This window comes from Lissotriton vulgaris, chromosome 1_2 (genome assembly GCF_964263255.1).
Source record: "Lissotriton vulgaris chromosome 1_2, aLisVul1.2, whole genome shotgun sequence".
NCBI lineage: Eukaryota > Metazoa > Chordata > Amphibia > Caudata > Salamandridae > Lissotriton > Lissotriton vulgaris.
In genome coordinates this window covers 210,561,392-210,585,047 of record NC_141686.1, presented here as the reverse complement: position 1 = coordinate 210,585,047, position 23,656 = coordinate 210,561,392, and the positions used below count along the sequence as shown (strand labels likewise).

Here is a 23,656-nt window from a genome sequence, read left to right as displayed (position 1 = left end):
AGAGTCCTAGTCGACCTCAGTCCTACGATATATTATTCCAATGCGCAGAGCCCATTGGGAATATAGGAAGTACACTACATGCCGCCCAATGTTGGGTAAGGCACTATTCTAACGCTAGATACTAAAGTAACTCAGTCGTGCCTTTCTCAGAGACACCCTTTTTTCCTGTAAAATGCTCCAATAGACGTCTGGAGTGGGTAAAAGGATAATATATATATGCCATACCTAAGTAGTTTTTGGTTTGTTAAACAATGAAGGATACAGTGTTCCAAAATATTGTGCACCTTATCTTTGTTCCTTGAAACTTGCTCTGCAACTTTCACTAAACAATGTTAGTTATTGGCGACAACAACGCAACCGGGTGGAGCTGCAGCAGATGCAGCCCTACCAGGTTTTGACGTTACAGGTTTCCAAGATACCGACCCGGATGCTATAATCATCCCGGAAAATTTAAGAACAGCCATCACTATAAAACTTGTAACAAATGGCCTATCATCAAGAGTTGCTAGGGTAATTTTTGTAATTGAGGCACACGAATATCGTCAGACAGAGGTATTCTATTTGTGGATTATCTTCCCTGAAGCAAAATCTGTAACACATGTGTTTAACTTCTACAAAGAAGAGGAACATCCAACGGAATACATTCCTTCCGAGGATATTCAAATTCCACTAACTTACCAAGAGCATGCGCTCTGGTTTAAATTTTTATTTATTTATTTATTATTTATTTAGCGACTTGTAAAGCGCCTGGTGACCCGGGGGCATCCCCGCGCTATAAAAGATTTGTGTCCTGCTGAGGGGGAAGGGCGAAGGGCTTATTTGGGAAACAGAAGGGTTTTGAGTTTTTTCCTGAACGCCAGGCGCCCTACAACATCAAAATCACATTACCAGGCTAGGTCCTCTAGGGAGACCAGGAGCAACATGGCCGGTATTAGCCAGCTATACACAACATCTTGCCATTGAAGAAATGGCAGGTGCGGTACAATTAGTTCAACTAAAACAACTAATCAAAATCCAAAGCCAATTTGTTCAATATTGCATGTGGACTCTAACAGTCCAACCTCCTATAAGGATTCGACAACACACCCCTTACCAGGGGAACACAAATAAAATTACACCACAGACTATACAATTAGTCTTCTTTTTGTGTGTCTGTTTCAGTAGTTGATTCTCATCTAGAAGGCCACCACGGATAAAGTATCTCATGATTTATACATCTTCTTTCTGGCTTGCTTCTTCATACAGGTCAATGAAAGAAAGGAACAGGACAACTGTGACAGAATTCATCTTGCTCGGCCTCGCTGAGGACCCATGGCTCCAGCTCCCAATCTTTGCCTTCTTCCTTCTTGTCTATATCATCACAGTAATTGGAAATATTAGTATGGTGACTCTGATTAGGATATCGCCTCATCTTCACACTCCCATGTACTTTCTGCTCTCTCATATGTCATTTGTAGATTTCTGCTACTCCACCAGCATTACACCCAATATGCTAGCAAATGTCTTATCAACCAAGAAAACTATTTCATTTTCTGGATGTATGACACAAATGTTTTCATTTGCAGCTATGGGGAGTGTAGAGGTTTTTATACTAACAGGGATGTCCTATGACAGGTTTGTTGCAATTTGCAATCCATTGCTTTATAATGCCATTATGAACAATAACGCTTGTGCATACCTTTTGAGTGGAGCTTATGTAACAGGCTTCGCTCATTCTCTGCTTCTCACCCTTTGTATGCTAAGATTGTCTTTCTGCAACTCTAATGAAATTGCCCATTTCTTTTGTGATGTTCCAGCTCTGTTGAAGCTTTCCTGCTCTGATATCTCTCTTAATGTTGCCCTACTACAATTTGTGAGTGGAAGCTTCATTCTAGGTCCTCTAATCTTAGTTCTTATCTCTTATGCTTACATTCTTAATACCATAATGAAGATCAGCTCTGAACGCAGATGGACAGCATTTTCTACTTGCTGTTCCCACTTTATATGTGTAACCTTATGCTTTGGGCCTCTTATCTTCATGTACATAAGACCCAGATCAAAATATTCTGTGCATCATGACCGTGTGGCATCAGTGTTCTATGCAGTGATAATTCCAATGCTGAACCCACTGATCTACAGCCTGAGGAATAAGGATGTCAAAAAGAGTCTGAGCAAAACAATGTCTCTAATGCCATGATGAACACACACACACACACACGTGTGTATTGCTGGGTAATATGGATGTAAGTGCATATGCAGATGTTCCTGTAATGCGCAAATTTGTGCAATGAGTGTTTATCCGCAAATATCTGATCATTTTAACCACTTGGCTGCTAAGGCATTATTTTACTACTCATTTGTTTCCCATTGAAATCAATGGAAAGTCCATGACGAGTTACCCTTGTCATTAGCGGCGAAGAGGTTAAGGAAATCTATACTTGTAAAGACTGATTGCTGAAATAGTTTTATACTAGAAGACACACGAAATGTGTTCAAGTAGAAATGAGTTTATGTAATATTTTTCTTGCTCCTTGAATTTAATTCTAAGCCAATTAATTGCAATATGACCCTACAATATGGAGAAACACAGCACAATGGTGCATGCTGTCACATGATAAAACAGTGTGAACTCTAGGAAACTATTTTAGATGTATTTGACCTCATGCTCTTAAGTGCAATATTTATGAACATCTAAACACAGGAACGACTCTGCCATTAATAGCTGTAGATAACTGTGTATTGTTATTATGGGAGCACAATTTTACGTTTTTGTTCTTTAAAAGTTAAATGTATAAGCCACCTGCATTGGTTGCAAAACATCATTCTTTGCAGTGCAAATCTGTATGTGTTAGAACACTACTATCATTTGCCACTTAGGGATTTCCTTCAGATTTCTGAATATACTGGCTCTAACCCACACAACTTTAAGCTGTTGCTGTTGTCTCTCTGTCACTCAGTTTAGCATGTATTTCTTAAAACTTTAATTTCAGTGTCTTTATATACACTTCATGTATGCATTCACTTTGCATATTAGTAGATCACCCATTTTGCAAGAGGGGTGCCTTCTAGTGCATCTTGCATCTTGTATCTCTCCGGCTCACAGAACCAACAAAACCCTGATTCATTAAACAGATTATGCTGCCTTGCTGTAGAATCCATATATGTAGCCTTATATAGTCCTAAAGGACAGGTGTCTTACTATAGAATGAGGATTGATTGTTGCTGGATATGCTTGCAGTGTTGTATTTGTTCCGGCCAATAACAACTGTTGTATCATGTCATTCACAGCACTGAAGTACTTAAATGAATATATGCATTTTTGCTGGATATAAAATAAACTTTTTTAAACAATATGGATTGTCAAAGTATGTTGAAAAAAATGTGAAAAATCCCTGTCAAATATTGACATTCTGATTTACATTTACAAGTGGTATATCTGCTGTAAACCACTGTAGTCTGGATGGCATAATCCACCACAACGGCGGTTCACCACTTCATTTATGAATTGGAGGATTGGATGGTTTCATGTGGTGGTCCCTTAGCAGTCCATGGAAACTTTTACCTCGGCAGAACATTTACCACATGGCTGTCAGCAACTCTAGTTTTGAAGTCCCACCCTATTTAAGGCATACATCTACATTTCTCCATATAAGGCATCACTGAACCCCCAACAGTAGAAGTCAATTTCCATACTTTTGTTTAGGCAACCTCTAAAACTCAAATATCATGTACCTTCTGGTATAACATATTCACACCGACGTTGAACATTAACTCTGGCAAATGGCAGCAATGGTCAATTTTATTCATTTCATTGTCAAACAAAGAAAACAAATGCTTCCACCTCCAAATGATGGCCATATGATGAGAAATTAAAACCAAAAGCCATGGTATACAATTTTAACGGAACAGCACCGATTCTCAATAACATAGAGGTTCACCTAGAACAGGTATGGTATATCGTATAGATATAATGCACATCACAGAATAAAAAGATTCTTATTGGCACAACGAAAGGGCAATATTGGCTTTTATCTAATGTAACCTCAATAGTTTAACCATTAAAAGCTGAGGCTCTTTCCCCACAAGGCTGGGCCCTGTTTATGCTATTTAACCACATGGCTGCTGCGGGGATTTTCGCGCTGTGCTGGACATTCATATTTTACATGTTTCATGACGAGCTCAGCTCGTCATCAGCACACGACACCCGTGGGTGATGACGAGCTGAGCTCGTCAACAGCATCGAAAGGGTTAAGGTATTCCATGCCTAGGCCTTCACATATTGTGTTACCCGTAAGTTATCCATGGCATATTTGTGTCCTTTTTCCCTAAAACATGAGGATTCCTAAGGCTATGCAGGACATATATACTCCCATTTGTAATCTACATTATTCCATACCGAAAGGAATTGAGAAAAGGAAGCCCTGTTTCAAAAGGAATACATACATTGCTGTATGTATTAAACAACACATTCTCAAAGTAGTGTGATGGCCAGTTTTTGATCCTAAAGAAGGAAAGATCAGAATGTGTTTATGCCCTTTCAAAATCCAAAAGCTATCTTAAAGGCAACACATTTAGGGGCATATCTACAAGCCCCTTACACCAGTAGTTACTTAGTTACTTTGCCCAGGGAGTCCAGGTGCAAATGTGACTTGGCTGTCTTGGTACTGAATGGGATCTGCTGGAGCTGTTAAACCTGCTACACTTGACAAAACCACACTAGGAGATGGAGTTCCACTCTACCCATGGACAGTAGAGGACGTTGGGGTCCCAGGACCTGGGTTCAACAGCTTCATGTCTTTTACCTTGCTCAATGACTGTAGGTGCTGAGGCAGCTAACAGCTGTCAATCACCGGGGCAGATCGCACCAAAGATGCTTTAACACACACTCGACGACTCCACCTTCAGGATGCAGGGAGACAGCAGCGTGGTTGCTGATAATGTCGGTCGATGTCACTGTAAGGTGCCCTTGGGCTGGAGATTTTGTTTAAGGAGTTGAACCCCCAATTGACGATCAACAAGCATCGACTGTGGCAAATGTAGCCCAGCATATAGCCATGTCTGAACTGGGGTGGCAGAGTGGGCTAAAGAACGGTGATAGATTAAACCCAGATCTTTTGACTGGGTGTGAGTGTTTGATTGATTCAGATGCTCCGTCCATCACCACCCCCTTTTGTACCGCCCACAATATTTCGGCAGCTGGAGGGTGATAGGAGTGGAGTGGTGGATTGAAACTTGACGGAGAATGTCTACCACTATCAATGTGAGGTACACAACTTCTCTTTGACCTCACTCTTGACAGGCCATGCAGATCACAATTCTTGTAACACATGTTGATTCTTCTGCAGATTGCAGTTGACTGGTTCCACCAGTCAGGGGAATCTGCTTTGAATTTCTAGAATCCATTGGAGTCCCACTTGCTGGGAACAATGAGCTTTCACACATTTTCAACATATGATTTCAGTATGTGGTTTCTTCAGGCCACTTTAGTGTCCTATGTTCGCAAAATGGCAGTATCCATGGTCCTGTTGTCGGTGATGACATTTTCTTTGTGCCTTTTCTTGGATTCAAAGTCAGAAATTAGGTTCTTGTGTCAGGGGAGCCTCTTAAATCCTAGTTTAGGGGTGATAAGGGTATGAGGTAAAGTGGTCAATTGGATACTGGTTCCTGCAGCTAACACGCTCCTGGGGTGACAACATCCTGTGATTTAACATCACCTTTCTACCCTGAATACTTTATTTCAGGGTCTGCTCAAATGGCAGAACCATTCCTTGGTGGGAGAGACGCCCTAGCCCTAAAGCTGTGGGTAGCCTGTTTTTAGAGGTGTACGCCTGCTGACTGCCTCATTTTCCTGCCTTGCTGCTTCAAGGGAGGGAAGGGCTTCAACCTCCAGTGAGGGACAAAACATTTGCACATCAAGTCAAAATATATGTTTATTATGACCGTAGTCTTTAAACAATACAGTGACATAACGCAGAATGGAGTATGCACCATAAATTCATATTCATATCAAATTTGCACATCAAGAGCGATGAAAACATTTGAGGATCAACATCCTGATTGCTATCACACTAGCCATCCTTGTAGGGAGGAGGTGTGAACTCCCTCCTGCGAAGACCTTTGTCTTAATCCTCGGTAAGTGCTAGCACATCCCACCAGGAGGGCAGACTCTTGTCTTGGTGGGAATGGCTCGGAAAGCCTGCCAATCCACTGGGTCACTGGATCCTAGAGGGGTACCTACTTGTTATATAATTATGTATTCACCTATGAATATATATTTATATATTCAGATGTTCAAGCAGTCTGTTTTTTGTGTTCATGTCCATGGTTGTAGCACGTGTAACTTTGAATAAGTTGATCACACAATGCAGCTATGTCATGTGATCAAGGCCATGGCATGCCCAATGTGTTATTGCGGCCAGTCTGAAATAAAATTACCAGCACGATTGAATGGTGGTCCGTGTCAGTCCTTTTTCCTGCCAAGGAACTGATCAAAAGCGGAGCCTTATATATATATATATAGATATATATTTATATATATATATATATATATATATATAAGGCTCCGCTTTTGATCAGTATATATATATATATATATATATATATATATCTCGAAAACAAGAAGCAAGACTGCCGTCCCGGATCCCCAGGAAAGCAGGCAACTCCACGAATCCAGTATTCAGGCAAGAGTTTTATTAAGCAACGCTTAACAGAGAAAGAAAATGAGTGATGTCACTGACCATGTCATGAGTGATGTAATATGTGACGTCATCAGCAGTGCATTACAGGCGCGCAAGTTATAGTGAGTCCAACTAACTATAACGTGGGAATTTCAATGGTTTTATGTCAGTAAAATTTCCAGCTAACTATAAATGGTGTGAAATCTATGGTTTTGTCAGTGAATTTAATAGGTTTTTTAAATGCTAATTCCTAACTATAACTGGTGTGAAACCTATGGTTTTTTCAGTGAATATATATATATATATTCACTAAAAAAACCATAGGTTTAGGCCTTATATAGTTAGGAATTAACATATAAAAAACCATTGAAATTCCTCCTATATAGTTAGCTGGACATTTTATTGACATAAAACCCAATGAAATTCCATATATAGTTAGTTGCAATAACTATATATCGCGCACCCGCAATCCACTGCTGATGATGTCACATATTACATCATTCATGACATGGTCAGTGACATCACTGATGACATCACTGATGACATCATCCAGTGACTGTGTGTTTCTGTAAAGTTTAAATATGTTTTACATATTGAAGAATGAATGGATGTATATAGTGTATAACCTATGGTTTTTTCAGTGAATTTCATTGGTTTTTTAAAAGCTAATATATATATATATATAAGGCCAGAAACCTATGGTTTTTTCAGTGAATTTGCAAGGTTTTGAAAATGCTAATTCTATTAGCGGATAACGTTTAAATATGTTAATATCCTTGTGGGACCACCTGAGCAGCCCTAGGGATCAGATTTTTGATGCATGAACGATGGTTGGATGCATGATGGATGAATGATTGTTGGGTGGATGCATGGATGGATGCATGCATGATAGATGGGTGAATGGATGCATGAATGATGGATGGATGCAGGATGGATGGATGGGTGGGTGGATGGATGGGGTGCATGAATGGTGAGTGGGAGGGTGGCTGGGTGTTAGATGGATGCATGATTGTTGGCTGGAAGATGGATGGATGGCTGGTGGATGCATGATGGATGAATGATTGTTGGGTGGATGCATGATGGGTGAATGCATGATGGTTGGATGCAGGGTGGATGGATGGATGCATGGGTGGATGCATGTTGGGTGGATAGCTGGATGGATGGGTGGATGCATGCATGCATGAATGAATGAATAATAGATGGATGTATGATGGCTGGATGGGTGGCTAGATGGGAGGCTGGATGGATGGGTGGCTGGATGGTGGACTGTGTAAGTGGTGGGTGAGCAGTATCAGACTGCCTGCACAATGTCAGGAAGACTATGCGTAGTAAATGGTGGGTGAGTGTTATACTCCTATCTGGCTAGCGCTATTTCTCCACCTATGCACCTTTTTCCCATCATCACCTCCTCTAATGCTGTCTCTCTTTTTCACTCATATATATACACGTATCTCTCATAGGACTACCTTCTCCATTTCAACTCACCCTCTCCACCTCAACTATCTCTCTCACACTCTCTCTTTATAGATCTCACTAGCTCTCCATCTCTTTTTCTCGCACTTTTCTATCACTGTGTAAACCTCACCTCTCTTGCTCTGTAGAGGCTCTTTTGACTTTATAGCACTATTCTCTTTCTACTCTTAATCCCTCTGTCTTTCTCTCTTCCCTACTACTCTTTACCTGAACTTTTTTTCTGTGCAGTTTCTTATTTTGCTCGCTCTGCTTTACATCGCTTTGATTGTCTTGTAGTCCTGATTTAATAAGGGTGTGATCAGAGACCTAGAAAGCAAGGACGCTGACCTCCTCTCATGGACCTGGGAACCCTGAAAGCAGCAGCAGGGTGCAGGCACAGGGACCGGTGCGCAAGGTCAGGACTGGTGGTACAAGCAAGAGGGGAGCAGCGAGCAGATACGGGGGGCAAGGGTGGATGCGCTGGGTGTTACAGGCGCACGGTCACCTCTGAGGTCCTCTCAGAAGCAGGCAGTGGGTCACTGAGAGAAGTGCACAGTTTGTTCAGGATCACACGTTTCTGATGATATTTTAGGCACGTCCATTGTAGGAGAAGACAGACAGTCTCGGACCCATGGACGGATATCTGAGAGCCGCAACTCCGTGCCCCCACAGTACCAGGCAGCTGAACAGACCCCACGCCGGGAATTAAAGGGCAGCAGCTCCGTGCTCCCTAAGTACCTTTTCCAGAGGTCAGAGTGCATGTAACAGCAGCTATGTGCCCACTCAGTACCTTCCCCAGAGGTAAAAGTTCACGCGACAGCAGCTCCTTGCCCCACACTGCCAGGTACCGACGCGCACCCTTGTCCCCAGGGTCCAGCAGTGTCTCGGGGACCCCCCAGATCCAGATCCAGGCGCAGACCCCGTCTGATGGGCGCTCGGGAACATCTCAGGGCTCCATCAGCTGCGAGGCCCCCTCCCACCCGGTGCGGACCCCCACCTTTAGCGAGCAGACCCGCGGAGACAGGAAGAAGTTAAGAAAGAACAAAGAAAAGCGCTGCAGGAAGCGGACTCCGTCTGATGGGCTCTCGGGAACAGGAGCCTGGCTCTGCATCTCAGGGCTCCATCAGCTGCGAGGCCCCCTCCCACCCGGGACCCGAATACAAATTTATCAGCATAAAATTTTTTAAAAGTAAACGTGCCTGAGGGTTTGGACGAACCGCCACTGGCTCAGCAGCTCCGGCCTCGGTACCGTGCACGGGAGCCCTGCAGAGTCAGCCGCCGTCTTCCTTCTCCCCTCGCGGCAGGGGCGGGCATTCCCGGCCGGCCGCGCTGGGATTGGCCGGCCGGCCCCAGCACTTCCGGGTCACCGCGGGCAGCGCAGCGGCCCGATTTTAGGCAGGCAGGCGGAGACAAAAACGAGGTGGGCGCTTAGCCGCTTCTCTTGCCGATGGCAGGGCTCCCTCCCATCACAGGAGCCCTGCAGAGTCAGCCGCCATCATCCTTCTTCCCCCTCGTGGCGGGGGCGGACATTTTCCAGCCGGCCGCGCAGCACTTCCGGGTCGCCGCGGGCAGCGCGGCGGCCCAATTTCAGGCAGGCGGGGACAGTGCGCGCACGCGTGCGCGCTTATAGATATATAATTGAATTTAAATGCAATTTTCTCAGCAAATACTGGACGGATTTACACCATTTAAAGAAAAGCGTAATCTGCGAACCAGTCTCTTCCATTTTGCCAAATTTCAAGTAATTCCGTTCAGCTGTTCGGGCTGTAGCCGAGTCTAAAGGTCCTATGGAAATTAACATGGGGAAAACACGTTTTGGGACCCCCCTTTTTTCTCAGCCCCCACTTGACGAATCCCCCCCAAATTTTCAGGGAAGGAGCGGAGCGAGCCATCTTCTTTGAAAAATTTGCGAAGATTCATCAACCAGGGCCAAAGTTATTCCCAATAGAATGTTGCGGATTTCCTATGGAAAACAATCCTAACTATATATACCTACTGGCTATCGCCAGTAGGTAATATATATATATATATATTATATTCACAGAAAAAAACATAGGTTTTAGGCCATATATAGTTAGGAATTTGCATTTACAAAACCTTGAAAATTCACTGAAAAAACCATTGGTTATAGACCATATATAGTTATGGATTAGCCTTTTCAAAACCTTAATTTACTCGCACAAAACCATTGAAATCCCATATATAGTTAGTTGCACTAACTATATATCGCGCACCCGCAATCCACTGCTGATGATGTCACATATTACATCATTCATGACATGGTCAGTGACATCACTGATGACATCACTGATGACAACATCCAGTGACTGTATGTTTCTGTAAAGTTAAAATATGTCTTACATATTGAAGAATGAGTGGATGTATAAGTGTCTAGATGTAGGATTTAGTAGGTGCATGACTGACTGTATGAGAGAATGATTAAATGTGTCTCACTGAGTGCATGGGTTAGTGACTAAACTGTCTTAATTTGTGCACCCTTATATCTGTTGTTCTGTAAACTGCTGCATGTGTTGATCAGTAGCTATATGAGTAACTATATGGGTTATTGATTGGTTGCCCAAGTATTTGTATGGGAGAGTGAGTGTGTGTGTGGGGGTGGCTGGGAGGTGTGTGACTCTGTGCATAGATGTGTGAGCAGTTGATTCACTAGATGTATGGGTTCAAAAGTGCATGTGGAAACAGCTGTATGGGCGGTTGACTGTCTCCATGAGTGTATTGGTGAGTGATTGGATTTCTTAGTGCTGCATGTCAAAGTAAGTACATATGTACATGTACACAGTACATACACAGTACATGTAAGAGTTGACATATATAAATAACTGTGCATAAGAGCCAGTGAATGTGTGAGTGGCTGTATGGATCATTGTGAACTTGTATCAGGGATTGTATAAGAGAGTAAATATGTGTTAGTATATGTTTGAATAAGTAAAGTTTGTATAACTGTACAGTTGAGGAAATGGAGGTGTGATTGATTCTTTGCATGACTGACTAGGTGTGTGAGTAACTCCATGGATGAGTGACAGTCTGTGAGTGTCTGTTTACACTGATTGTATCTAAGGTTATATTAGAGTCTGAAGAGGTTCATCGTATTATCACATGAATGATGTCATCAGTGATTTTATCAGTGATTTCATTTGAGATGTCATCAGTGATGTCATCAGTGATGTCATTTGAGATGTTATCAGTGATGTCATTTGAGATGTCATCAGTGATGTCATCAGTGATGTCACTGACCATGTCATGAATGATGTAATATGTGACATCATCAGCAGTGGATTGCGGGTGCGCGATATATAGTTAGTGCAACTAACTATGTATGGAATTTCAATGGTTTTGTGCGAGTAAATTAAGGTTTTGAAAAGGCTAATCCCTAACTATATATGGTCTATAACCAATGGTTTTTTCAGTGAATTTTCAAGGTTTTGTAAATGCAAATTCCTAACTATATATGGCCTAAAACGTATGGTTTTTTCTGTGAATTTCAATGGTTTTTAAATAGCAAATATCAAAAGCTGTCAAATGTCAAGTACGTGATAGGTAAAAACTTTTTCGTGTTTATGCACGCTGATGTGCTTTGAACGCTGCCCCCCCTTCCGCCCCCTCTTTTCTCTTAGCAGTACTCTCTCTTTGCAGATAGTGAAGGGTAGTTAACGCAGGCCTTTGCCCCCGTTGTAATCCGTCGTGCCTGCTTCTCTCTCTATTTGATTGATTGCTATCCAAGCATTTACTGTTTTAGAATTGGTTCTCTTTGGTTCATTCTGTATTTACAAACAAGCACAGAGTCGCAATACTCTGTTTAGTCTTTGCAGATAGTGAAAAATAGTTAAAAAAAACAAAAGGAATCGAGCAAAATCAGTAGGCCACTAATGGGATCTCTTTTTGACCTCACTAAAATAGAAACATTAAGAACAACCCCTCATGAGAAATACGAAACTAGTAAGATGAACTTAGCTCCACACCATGATAGCTGCAAGACAGCTCGACTTCGCCGCCCATCCCACCCCACCCAAAATAACGACAAACCCTATGCAAATATTATAAATATATACAACACACCAGCAAAGTAACAGGGTAAAACATTTTATTAAATAACTATTTACATAACTATTTTATACTTTTTGTTGCCCGATCCGGCTAGCTCAATCGATCGAGCATGAAACTCATGCACTCTGATAGCAAGCGTTGCTGCTGATGCTATGCAGACCAAAACTGGTTTTCAGTTTGTACATTCTTCTAGATTTTTCCATCCAAGACTGGTTGAGTTTGTAGAACGATGGCTTCAGATTTTCAACATACGGTGTGGTGGCGCGGACTGGGAGGGGGCGCTTGGTTCCTGCCCCCTCCCCAAGTAAGATTTTCATACGTGAGTGTACGTTCATGGTTTTGGTCCCTGAGTTGCTTCGATGTCACTGCCATGCTCAAATGGCATAAGTTCTGGAAGTTGGGTGCCATAGTTCAGAGTTCTGAGCAGCGCTTGTAACACTGTCTGAAGCTTATTTTCACCTACTGCAGCTTCACTATTCTCAAAGTAAGTGAGGGCCGTTTGTGGACCTGACTGCATTGTTAAACAATGTGATGCGGTGCCTCCCTGAACCGCTTGACGGAGGCCCCCGATGGGCGGTGAGATGGCACTTAGCTCCCGCCCCCTCCCCAAATCGTGTTGCCCTGGTGTGGCCTGAGATCGTCCCCGACATAGGCGGCCGGCTGCCGGGGTCCGGCGGAACTTTTTGCCTTTTGATGACTCTTCCATTCTGGACCTTGTCCCACAATCCATTTGACCTGAAGACACGCTGTAGTGGGGCGCCCCTTTACCGTTTCAGTTGCCATTCCGCCCGCTTTTGCTACACTGTGCCTCTTCTGCCATTCAGCTGTTTACCGCCTGCTCTTGCGACTACAGAGTCTCGCTCACCATGTAGTTGAGTTGCTCCCGCTCTTGCGCTGCAAAGATAGGCGGCTGCCACAGGACTCTCAAAATGGCGGCCGGCTCTTCAGATTTGGGCGTGGTCCACTAAAATGGCCCGACTCCCGCAGGCTTCTGGTGGGGAGCGGCTGCCATGATTGCTCGTGGAATGGCCACGACTGAGCTACGAGATGGTGGTGCTCTCATGCTGACGCCAGCTTCAGTCTGAAACATCCAGAAACACTGTAGACTACCAATTCGATCAGTTCTGGTAGCGCCCCAAAGTGACCCGGTAGAGAAGAACTTGCCCTCCCCTCTTTGACTGATGGTTCTTGTTGCCTGTCCCTTCTGTTGTCATTTAACAGAATTTTTTAGAAAGCTGAAAGGGGTTGTGTTCCGAACGCTGGTTGGTGGAGACATTTTGACTATATTCTGGACCTACGTTGTCGCGTAATGCGCTATATGACACGCCGCGTTAGCGCACCCGGAAGTGCTCCGGTGCGCGAAGCGCAGCTTCCCGGAAGCGATCCGGGGCACGGCACGCAGCGCGTAACGTAAGCATAACAGGTCATGTGACTTGTTAATAAAACTTTTCATTGGTTCATTTTACTTTTGTTATTTTATTGATGAAAAGCTTGGTCATATGACCTAAAAATTACGCTTTTTATAATGTTCCAGGCTAATGTACCTTCCCGGAAAATTTACAACTGTCCTGCAAGTAAAATATATTCCTTTTTCGAGAAAAAGGGCGTTTCTTCGTCCCATGACGGAGCCGTTGAGTAAAAGAGGCTCGGCCTGTTGTCTTAGTCGCCGATACGCCTGATTATCAGATTCTTATCGATCACTTTATGTTGCAGGAGTGGAAAACACAACTGCCCTTGACCATTTATCTTTACTGCGTTCCTGCGTATTATACCTTTTATCCGTCATGTAATTGGACTGCTTTATTTCACTTGCCTTTTACTGATTCGAAAACAGTGACTAAAATTAAAAACTTTACCAATGTAAATACTACTACCATGTTTTGTTTTAAAAACCTTTATTGTGAAAATGTCAGTATACAAATACGGGCCTATAACCACGTGGGCCGGCCACGGAGCAAACTGAAATCGTATATGATGAGGAGACATTTACATTGTAGAGGAACGTAACGAGCGGGCCATTAGGTTGCAAGAACTAAGGTGTCTAACAGTTGCGGAATCGGTGGACGTACATTTTGTAATTAAAATACGACAGGGCCACTTACAATAAAATTATCTAGATATACATTTGCGGGCAAGTACCATGGGTGACGTTAATTCGAACTTTCAATAGTACAGTAATCAATAACACATCAGAACTAAATATCAATAGGGATGTCGAAATATTCAATCAATTCTCGTCCCCGCCCGCCATGAGCATCAACACTGCATTCATATCTCGTGATATCAAGGTTGTTCAACCAGTTCACAACAAGGAGTTACGAGTCCCATTTATACCGGCGCCATTTTGGGCGAGGCCGGGCAAGTCCAAGATATAGTCAAAATGTCTCCACCAACCATCGGCCAGACCAGAACCCCTTTCGGCCCTTTATGCTACAAGATGGTGTCTTCCATTCAGAAAATATTGTTGGCAGCATTTTGAAAGGAAAGATAAACAGCCGTTCTCCTAGTGAGTCTCACATTGTTACATTTAGGAAGAATGTTGAAGAGTAGTATGTTGAAAATCTGAAGCCATTGTTCTACAAACTCTCAACCAGCCTTGGATGGAAAAAAAAATCCTGAAGAATGTACAAACTGAAAACCAATTTTTGTCTGTATAGCATCAACAGCAACGCTTGACTCAGCTTTGTGTGAAGCCGCCATTTTGATTCAATCAATAACGTCCCCCTGCACACATTCAGGGACCTGGTCGTGTCTTCAGGTCAAACGGATTGTGGGACAAGATACAGAAAGGAAAAGGAAAAAAGTTCCTCCAGACCCCGGGAGCCGGCCGCCTATGTCATGGGCGATCTTTGGCCACACCAGGGCGATAGTGAAGCTGCAGCAGGTGCAAATACGCTTCAGACAGTGTTACAAGCACTGCTCAGAACTCTCAACTATGACACCACCTCGGTGCCATCCGGATCTTGGCGCCTTGTGCTGGTTCCGGCCTATTCACACATCGGTCCACTACTGACATCACCTCATAAGCCAACGGGGCACCCCACGCCGACTTTCGGCGGATCATTGTAGGATGGCCACACCAGTGCGGCAACTTGCTGGACACCACCTCGGTGCCATCCGGATCTCGGCGCGTTCGAGTCACTGTACCGCAAGAGTGACCGCAACTCAGCTGGACACGCCGTCTTTCGGCGCAGCATTGTAGGATGGCCACACCAGTGCGTCAACTTGCTGGACACCACCTCGGTGCCATCCAGATCTCGGCACGCTGTGCTGCCTTCGGCCTACTGTAGCCGCAAGTGCGGACGCAACTCAGTTGGACGGCGAGTGAAACGCTAAGGGGCGCCCCACTGCAGCCGAGGAGCCTCCATCTTGGGGGAGACGCACAGCCCCCACTGACTGACGCGACCTCACAGGCCAACGGGGCGCCCCACGCCGACTTTCGGCACAGCATTGTAGGATAGCCATACCAGTGCAGCAACTTGCTGGACACTACCTCGGTGCCATCCGGATCTCGGCGCGTTGTGCTGCCTTCGGCCTATTTGCACATCGGTCCGCTACTGACGCCGCCTCACGTGCCAACGGATTGTTTCTTCGCTTTTTGTAGCCCTATGCCGCATAATAGGTCATGTGACTTTTTTATAAAACTTTTCATTGGTTCATTTTACTTTTGGTTTCCTAATGATGGAAGGCTTGGTCATATGACCTAAAAATAACACTTTTCATTGGTTTAGAACATTTTTTTTTCCCAAACGATGAAAGCCCCACCTTGTTTCTGGATGTTTCAGACTGAAGCTGGCGTCAGCATGAAAGCACCACCATCTCGTGGCTCCGTCGTGGTCATTCCGCGAGCAATCATGGCAGCCGCTCCCCACCGGAAGCCTGCAGGATTCGAGGGCCCCCAAGACTTTTGTAGAATCTTCATGGCTGAGGGGACGCTTTCGAGAATGGGATCCAAGACCTAGCAGACAAGCGTCCGAGTTCCAAGGTGTCCCAGGGCCAAAAGGGAAAGAGCCTGCCGCCATTTTGAGAGTCCTGTGGCAGCCGCCTATCACTGAACCGCAAGAGTAGGCGCAACTCAGCTGAATGGCGGATTTTGGCACAGTGTACCAAAAGCGGGCGGAATGGCAACTGAAACGGTAAAGGGGCGCCCCACTACAGCACACAAACACCACCTGGGGAGGCCCGTTCACGCCGCCTCTCCCCTCCTACCCCCCCCCCGGGGCGCCCCACGCCGTTTTTCGGAGCAGCATTGTAGGATGCCAAAACCAGTGCGGCAACTCACTGGACATCACCTGGGTGCCATCCACATCTCAGCGCGTTCTGCTGCCTTGGGACTATTCGCACAACAGACCGCTACTGACGAGGCCTCCCCGTGCACCCCCCGGGACGCCCCACGCCGTTTTTTGGAGCTGCATTGTAGGATACCAAAAACCAGTGCGGCACCCAGGTAACATCACCTGGGTGCCGTCCAGAACTCAGCACGTTGTGCTGCCTTGGGACTATTCGCACAAAACACAGCTACTGACCATTGTTGCTTCTTTTTTCAAAAAATTTTTTAAATGTATTTACTGTTTTTGTTGTGTTCTATATATTTATAAGTTATTAAAGTGTTATAATCCTACTACTTTGTTGGAGTATATTTTTTATGTGACACATAATTGTAAAAACTTTGATGTACAAAGAGGCATCCCTGGAATCTTCCGCTTCAGGCTCGGACCCACACACCCTCACAGTGATATTCCCCTCCCAAAGTCAAATACAGGATGGTTATCAGATAGTAGGAACCCGTATGGTGTGACGGATCTCATGGGGTGGGGGCCTTTATCTACTGTAACTCCTTTGAAGAGCCAAGCCCTGTCAGCTGAAACCCCCAAGGAATCGGGTTTTTGCTTGCAGGAATCGGGAGGTGGGAGACTAGCACTGAAATCGGTAGTCTCACGCCTGAATCGGGAGGGTTGGCATGTCTGGATTCTCTACAGCTGGGGCCATAAACTACATCCGCAGGGCTAGGTGATAGCCTGGGACCGGCCTGGACAATCGGACACAGAGGAAGAGGAGTGTCAGAGGGTGCGGTAGTGAATAGGGTGAAAGGGAGGTGTCGGGCGGGCACAGGGTGTGATTCTCAGAGAAGAACAGCGCAGATGGGGGGAGGTTTATGGCCCATGCATGAGAGAGAGAGCGGGGGTGACCAGTGCGTGGGGGAGATGCTTGCGAGGGTGGGGAGCCGTGCTGAGAATCGACGGCGTGCAGAGAGTGGGTCTGGTCAAGGCATCTAAAATGGCTGCAGTGCAAGACAAAATTGTGGCATTGGAAAAAAGGCAAGATGGCGCAGACAATGTTTATCAATAAGGATTAATTTATAACAAAATATTTTATCGCAGTGACAAATTGGCGGTCAACACTTCCTGATTTCCATCGAATCGAACGTTAACAGACGTCACGCATCAAAAAAAAAAACCGCTCACGCACAGCCGCTGGAAGACATGTATCAACATATATGAGCCTCCTCAGCCACCCTCAGAAAACATAAGGGATCAGGATACGTCTCCCGTACCCCCTTATACCTAGTAATTTAATTAAATCGAAACACAAAATGGCGAATTCCCGTTTCGCTACCAGTTTGAGGCCCAGTTCGCGATCCAGGAAGCGCTTCTACCGTGAAAAATCAATTTTTTTTTATTTTCCCCACGGGACCCTTTAATAACCCCAACATCATTCCTAGGGGGTCAAGAGGGGTCTACCTTGCCCCCTTTCATTAAATTCCCCTTTCGTTTTTCACCTCTTCTTGTCTCTCGATCCTACAGAGAGACAAGATGGCGGCCGCTCCGGACTGTGTAGAATGTTGACAGACGCCGGAGAGCCAATCAGCTTCGCATCGCAAAGCTCCGTTACGCGAAAAGTAAGCGAACCGGAGCGCAGCCCGGAGCGCTGTTACAGATATATATCTTTTTTAGAACGTTATTTTCTCAAAATCCACTGAAGCACATATATTGAGACCTAGCAAAGGCACATCGGGCTAACAGTCCCTACAATTTTGCCAAGTTTCGTGCAAATCCATTCAGCCGTTCGAGCTAAAAGTGAGGCCAACCGCCCTATGGAAATTAACATGGGAAAAACGCGTTCAGACAGGTACTTTGGTTTTTTTAATAGTGATTTTATCTTTGGGCAGCGTATGGTATCAGACTGGAAGTAGAAATATAAAGTAAATTCATAATTATACAAGACAAGCCTAACTCCATCCATAACTATAACAGAGAAGTCTATCGTATTCTATAACTATTACAGAGGGATAGTATATAACTATCAGAAATTGTTTTCCAAATTAATTTAAAGTGCACAACATACTTCAGTTTTTAAAATAACATCTTACCTTTCAAAAAGAAGTTTAAGTTGTCAGTGAAAATGCTCTTGAAATTAACTTCAGGAAGTAGTTGTCAAAATGGCTGTGTTTCTCTCTCTTTCTTTATATATGTTCAGGTTCATAACCAATCAAATGTCATGAAATAATAGTAGATAATGAAAGTAACATTTTAATTGGTTGTCAATTCTAACACTTCATATGTGTTTTTGTCATGTAATTTACCTCAGGATATTTAGTCAGGCCTACAGCATAAATGTCGCAATGGAATTCCATCAAATTTGGGTAAATGGTAGGGACTGCTATGTAGTAGGGCCTATTCTATATTTGGTGTAAGTGTCTTCAGTGGTTTTTCTGTAAATCACTTTCCCACCTTTTTTTAGGGAGCGCTTACCGGTGCGTGCCCCGGTACGTGCACCGGCAGCGTTACGGGAGTCCTCCATTTTGTGTTTCGGTACAATCGAGACACAAGATGGAGGACAAACAACGTTGGGAATGGGTAGAAGGGGGCACGGTAGACAGCCCCTGACCCCCTAGGTTTTCTGAGGGGGGCTTAGGAGGCTCATAAAGGCTAAAAAAAAAAAGTATTTTTTAAATTTTTCGCGAGGGAAGCGCCCGATACGCGCACCGGGGAGCGTACCGGGGATCGTACTTTGGTGAAAAATAGTGAAAAAAGATGTCTTGCATGTTGTAACGCAAGTTATTATTGTATATTGAACCCATTCCACAGTCTCTCATGTAAGCAGAAACAGATGTATTCACATGTTTCCGTGCTTTCTCAAATTGTGGATAAAATTGGTTGGACTAGTTCCATTTCTGTCTTTGGCATATATTGGAATATACCAAGGCAGTTTGTGGAAAAAGTGTCATCAATTGATCAAAGGTGTCCTTTAAAAGCATTTCCAGACCAACCCCAGTCATATTGCCCAAATCATTTCGAGCAGGCTTTGGCAGATGCAAAAAGGTTTTCACCAATGGTAACAATTGATGACATCTCAATCCGCTCTGGCCAATCCACTTGATTTCCACATTTGATAAATCAAGGTTGTGAACATTTCTGCTAGCTGCATACCTTTGAGCCCAGTGGATGTAGCTATGTCCAATAATCCATACAGAATACATGATGTGAGAAGGTTCAGGTGCAGTCAGATGAAGTGTGGGAATGAAATGGCAGTTGGAACAGTAGGAGTTTACAAAAAAATAATTGTGGAGTTTCTCTGCTGTTGAATCACAAGCAAGGATTGGTGTATTCAGTTAGTTGAAAACAGAAAGTTAGGGTGCATGGTTGTGTTGTGTGTAAGAAGCAATTTGAATGGTTAAGAAAAAGTCACTAAAAGCAATAATGCCCTGGATAAGCTGGTGTATTGAGAGGTCAAACATCCTTGCTGACTTAATTTGCAACATTGAACCTGAGAGTTCAGTTAGGAGGGAGTTGCTATGGTAACAGATAGAAAGGTCTGAGAGGGGGAAGGGTGTTGGTTTGAAAATAGTGAGGGAAGACTTTTGATTGGTTGAAATAAGGCATATGTGTGTAAAGTTAGGGATTTTCTATGCCAGTCTTGGTTTCAGTGTATTGAGTGCACACCTTTTGCTCTGCTAAAGAAAAATTGGTGTGTGTGTCTGACACTGTTTTCAATCTCCCAAAGCATTTGTAAAGGTAAGTAATGATTTATTTAATTTAGATAGAGACTTGTTTGCTCTATGGAGAATATTTAGAAGCAGATAGTTAAGTTTCGGTAGTGAAATTGAATGCTTGTACATAGGTCCTGTGTTGTATTTCTAAAATGTTATTCAAAAAACGATTTTGAGTGCAAATGAATGGTATTTTCATTTGGCCCTTATTTATGATTGCCTTGTGCAGCCGGTGCATCACTTTAAACATGGGAAATAAGTGACGCTCTTGTGGCGCAAGGCCTTCATAAATAAGGCCCTGAGTTTGTTGGCTGTTGATTTCTTTTTTGCTTTTTGATAATACTTATTATGAAAATTTGCAAGATAGAGGATTTGTATTTTGGGAAACAGTGAGGTTTCAAAAGTGATATTGAGTGGTTGTACATAGGTTCTGCGCAGTGTTTCTTAAATGTTATTCAAAACACGATTTTGGGTGCAAATCAATTGTATTTTCATTTGGCCCTTATTTATGATTGCCTTGTGCAGCCGATGCATCACTTTAAACATGGGAAATAAGTGACGCTCTTGTGGCGCAAGGCCTTCATAAAGAAGGCCCTGATTTTTGTTGTTGTTGGTTTGTGTCTTGCTTTTTTTTTTTTTTTTGAAAACCTTTATTGCACAGTAGAATCAAACAAATACGGGCCTACAACCATCCGGCTGGCCTCGGCAGCATTTGAATCACAGTAGCAAGCTATTGGGCGACCCGGCAGCCTATTAACGCAAAGCAAGATTAAACTGAGTTACACTGGAAACATTTGCGCCACCGGGAAGTAGGAGAAGTGAAGGTTTAATTTTAAAGTTTTTAGTATGTCCATAAAAGAAACAAGAAAGGATCAGAGGCAAAATAGACCATCCAGGACATAAGTGGGCAAGTGTCAGCATCGGCATCAAGCAAACAATATCAGCTAAGCAATTGACCGTAGAAGAATAGGGCAGGTGAAACTTTAAGCAAACATTACTACAGACGGCAGCTACTACCCACACCACAGCGATCCACCCAATGACCCCGAGAAAAAGGGAAGAGAAAAGAGTAGAAGTAGAAGAAATAAAAATAAGGCCCATAGAAAAGAAAACGAACAAAGGAATACCCGCCCCACCCAACACGCATGCAGAGGCTACGGCCTATACCCCCCCTAGCAGTGTGTCTGTCGCCCAAAAAAGAGTACCCGAAATACAGAAGAAGAGAAAAGAAGGAAAAGAAATCACAGAAGGCCGGAGGAGGGCCAATTTAAAATGAGAAAACAATCAACGTATTCATCCTCGGCCATCCCTCCTCGGATCCCGACCCGACACCCTAATAACGTACACCACCCCAGCAGTCCCGTTTATCCATCAACAATGTCAGCATCAGACCACATTAGAAAATGTGAAGACAGCATCAGCCTTGTCCCCGTCGATCCAGCCAGACAATGAGGTCCAGGCGAGCAGCGGCCATCTTAGACGGGAGTCGCAGATGTAAAGACCATAACCGAGTCAAAGACCCTCCGCAGAGGTCTGCCCCACGTAAAGCCAAACAGTCAGTAGCTACCCAGTAAAGGTGGAAACACAGCAGCAGTACCTAAAGGCCGACTGACCAGGACCATAGCAGCAGTCCCATGATAGAACAAGGGGGCCCACCGGGGGACCACGAGGTAGGCACAAAGCAGGGCGTCCAGCAAGAACTCTCCAGCCGATGGACAGGGTCTAGTGCCTCACTTCCCAGCGCATTCTGAATGGGTAACCCGGCAGCCGTCTCGTCCGGAGTCTTCCGTGCCTCCACATACGACAAGAGATACTGGCCACCACCGCCGATCGCAGGGTGTGGCAAGGCGGGCAGAGCATGACGAACAATACAGCAATTCGGGGGCTCACCAGGCACCGCAGCATCCAGTTGGTCCTCCAGGTCCCGGGCGTTCGCACTCATAAAGGATCGCAGGTCGCGCAGGGCGTTCAGAACAGCAGCAATTACAAAGGGTTCCTTAGCAGCAGAGTTATGCACCCAGGGGGCGTCGCCATGTTGTCATCCTCGGTAATGTCCGCCAGTGCCCATCTCAAAAACAAAGCGCCAGCAGTGTTTCCAATAAGCACAGTCGCCGCAGGGCAACTACCGCAAATCTGTCTCCGGCTGCCCGGACCCAGCTACAATGCAGCACGCATCTCGAAGAGTGCCCAGTGCAATATTCCGAGGGCAGCAATCCGAGGTGCAGGGCGCCAGGTGAAAAATGGCGTCCACCGTAGCGCTGAGGAGTAGGGAAGCTCCCAGTGCCGGTCCCAAGTCGAGTGAGGGACACAATGTATCTCCTGCCGCAGTCCCTGGAAGCGAGCGTGGAGATGTGCAGGGCCGGGCGGTACACTGTATCAAGTGCTGCAACAGTAACTCGCCAGCCGCCTGTCCCTCCCACTGCAAGCGTCCGCTGTTGCCGAGTCCTGGGACAGCCGTCTTCGGGAACAAAGACCCGGTCCCTCACACGCCGCGTTGAAGCGAGACAAGGACGTATCTCCGGGTCCACCGCAAGATGCACAGCGGGGAACACACCATCCGAGTCAGGATCACAACCCGATTCCGAAGCGCCGACTTTTATACAGGATGGACATCAGGATCTGCAGCGATTCGGACAGAAAGCGGGCGGGTCAGCGGAGCCGAGGAGTCAGGCGGCCATCATGGTTGCAGGCTTGGCTCCTCCTGTGTCTTGCTTTTTGATAATACTTATTATGAACATTTGCAAGATAGAGGATTTGTATTTTGGGAAACAGTGAGGTTTCAAAAGTGATATTGAGTGGTTGTACATAGGTTCTGCGCAGTGTTTCTAAAATGTTATTCAAAAAACTGTTTTGGGTGCAAATTCTGGTATTTTCATTTGGCCCTTAATTATGATTGCCTTGTGCAGCTGGTACATCACTTTAAACATGGGAAAAAAGTGACTCTCTGGTGGCACAAGGCCTTCATAATTAAGGCCCTGAGTTTGTTTGCTGTTGGTTTGTTTTTTGCTTTTTGATAATACGTATTATGAACATTTGCAAGATAGAGGATTTGTATTTTGGGAAACAGTGAGGTTTCAAAAGTGATATTGAGTGGTTTACATAGGTTCTGCGCAGTGTTTCTTAAATGTTATTCAAAAAATGATTTTTGGGGAAAATCAATGGTATTTACATTTAGCCCATATTTATGATTGCCTTGTGGCACCAGTGCGTCTCTTTTAACATTGGACGCACTCGTGGCGCAAGGCCTTCATAAATAAGGTCCTAAGTTTTTTTGTTGTTGGCTTGTGTCTTGGTTTTTGATAATGCTTGATATCAACATTTGCAAGTTAGAGGATTTGTATTTTGTGAAATAGTGAGGGTTCAGTAGTGAAATTGAGTGCTTGTACATAGGATCTTTGCTGTGTTTCTAAAATGTTATTCCAAAAACGATTTTGGGTGCAAATCAATGGTATTTTCATTTGGCCCTTATTTATGATTGCCTTGTGCAGCCGGT

General features: G+C 44.5%; 1 protein-coding gene across 1 annotated transcript; it reads left to right on the top strand.

Moving 5' to 3' along the window:
• Window positions 1-1,249: 1,249 nt before the first annotated feature.
• On the top strand, window positions 1,250-2,176 carry LOC147734998 (olfactory receptor 5AP2-like). Its single transcript, XM_086952552.1, has one exon. The coding sequence runs from the start codon at window positions 1,250-1,252 to the stop codon at window positions 2,174-2,176; it is 927 nt and encodes a 308-aa protein (XP_086808678.1).
• The last annotated feature ends 21,480 nt before the right edge of the window (window positions 2,177-23,656 follow it).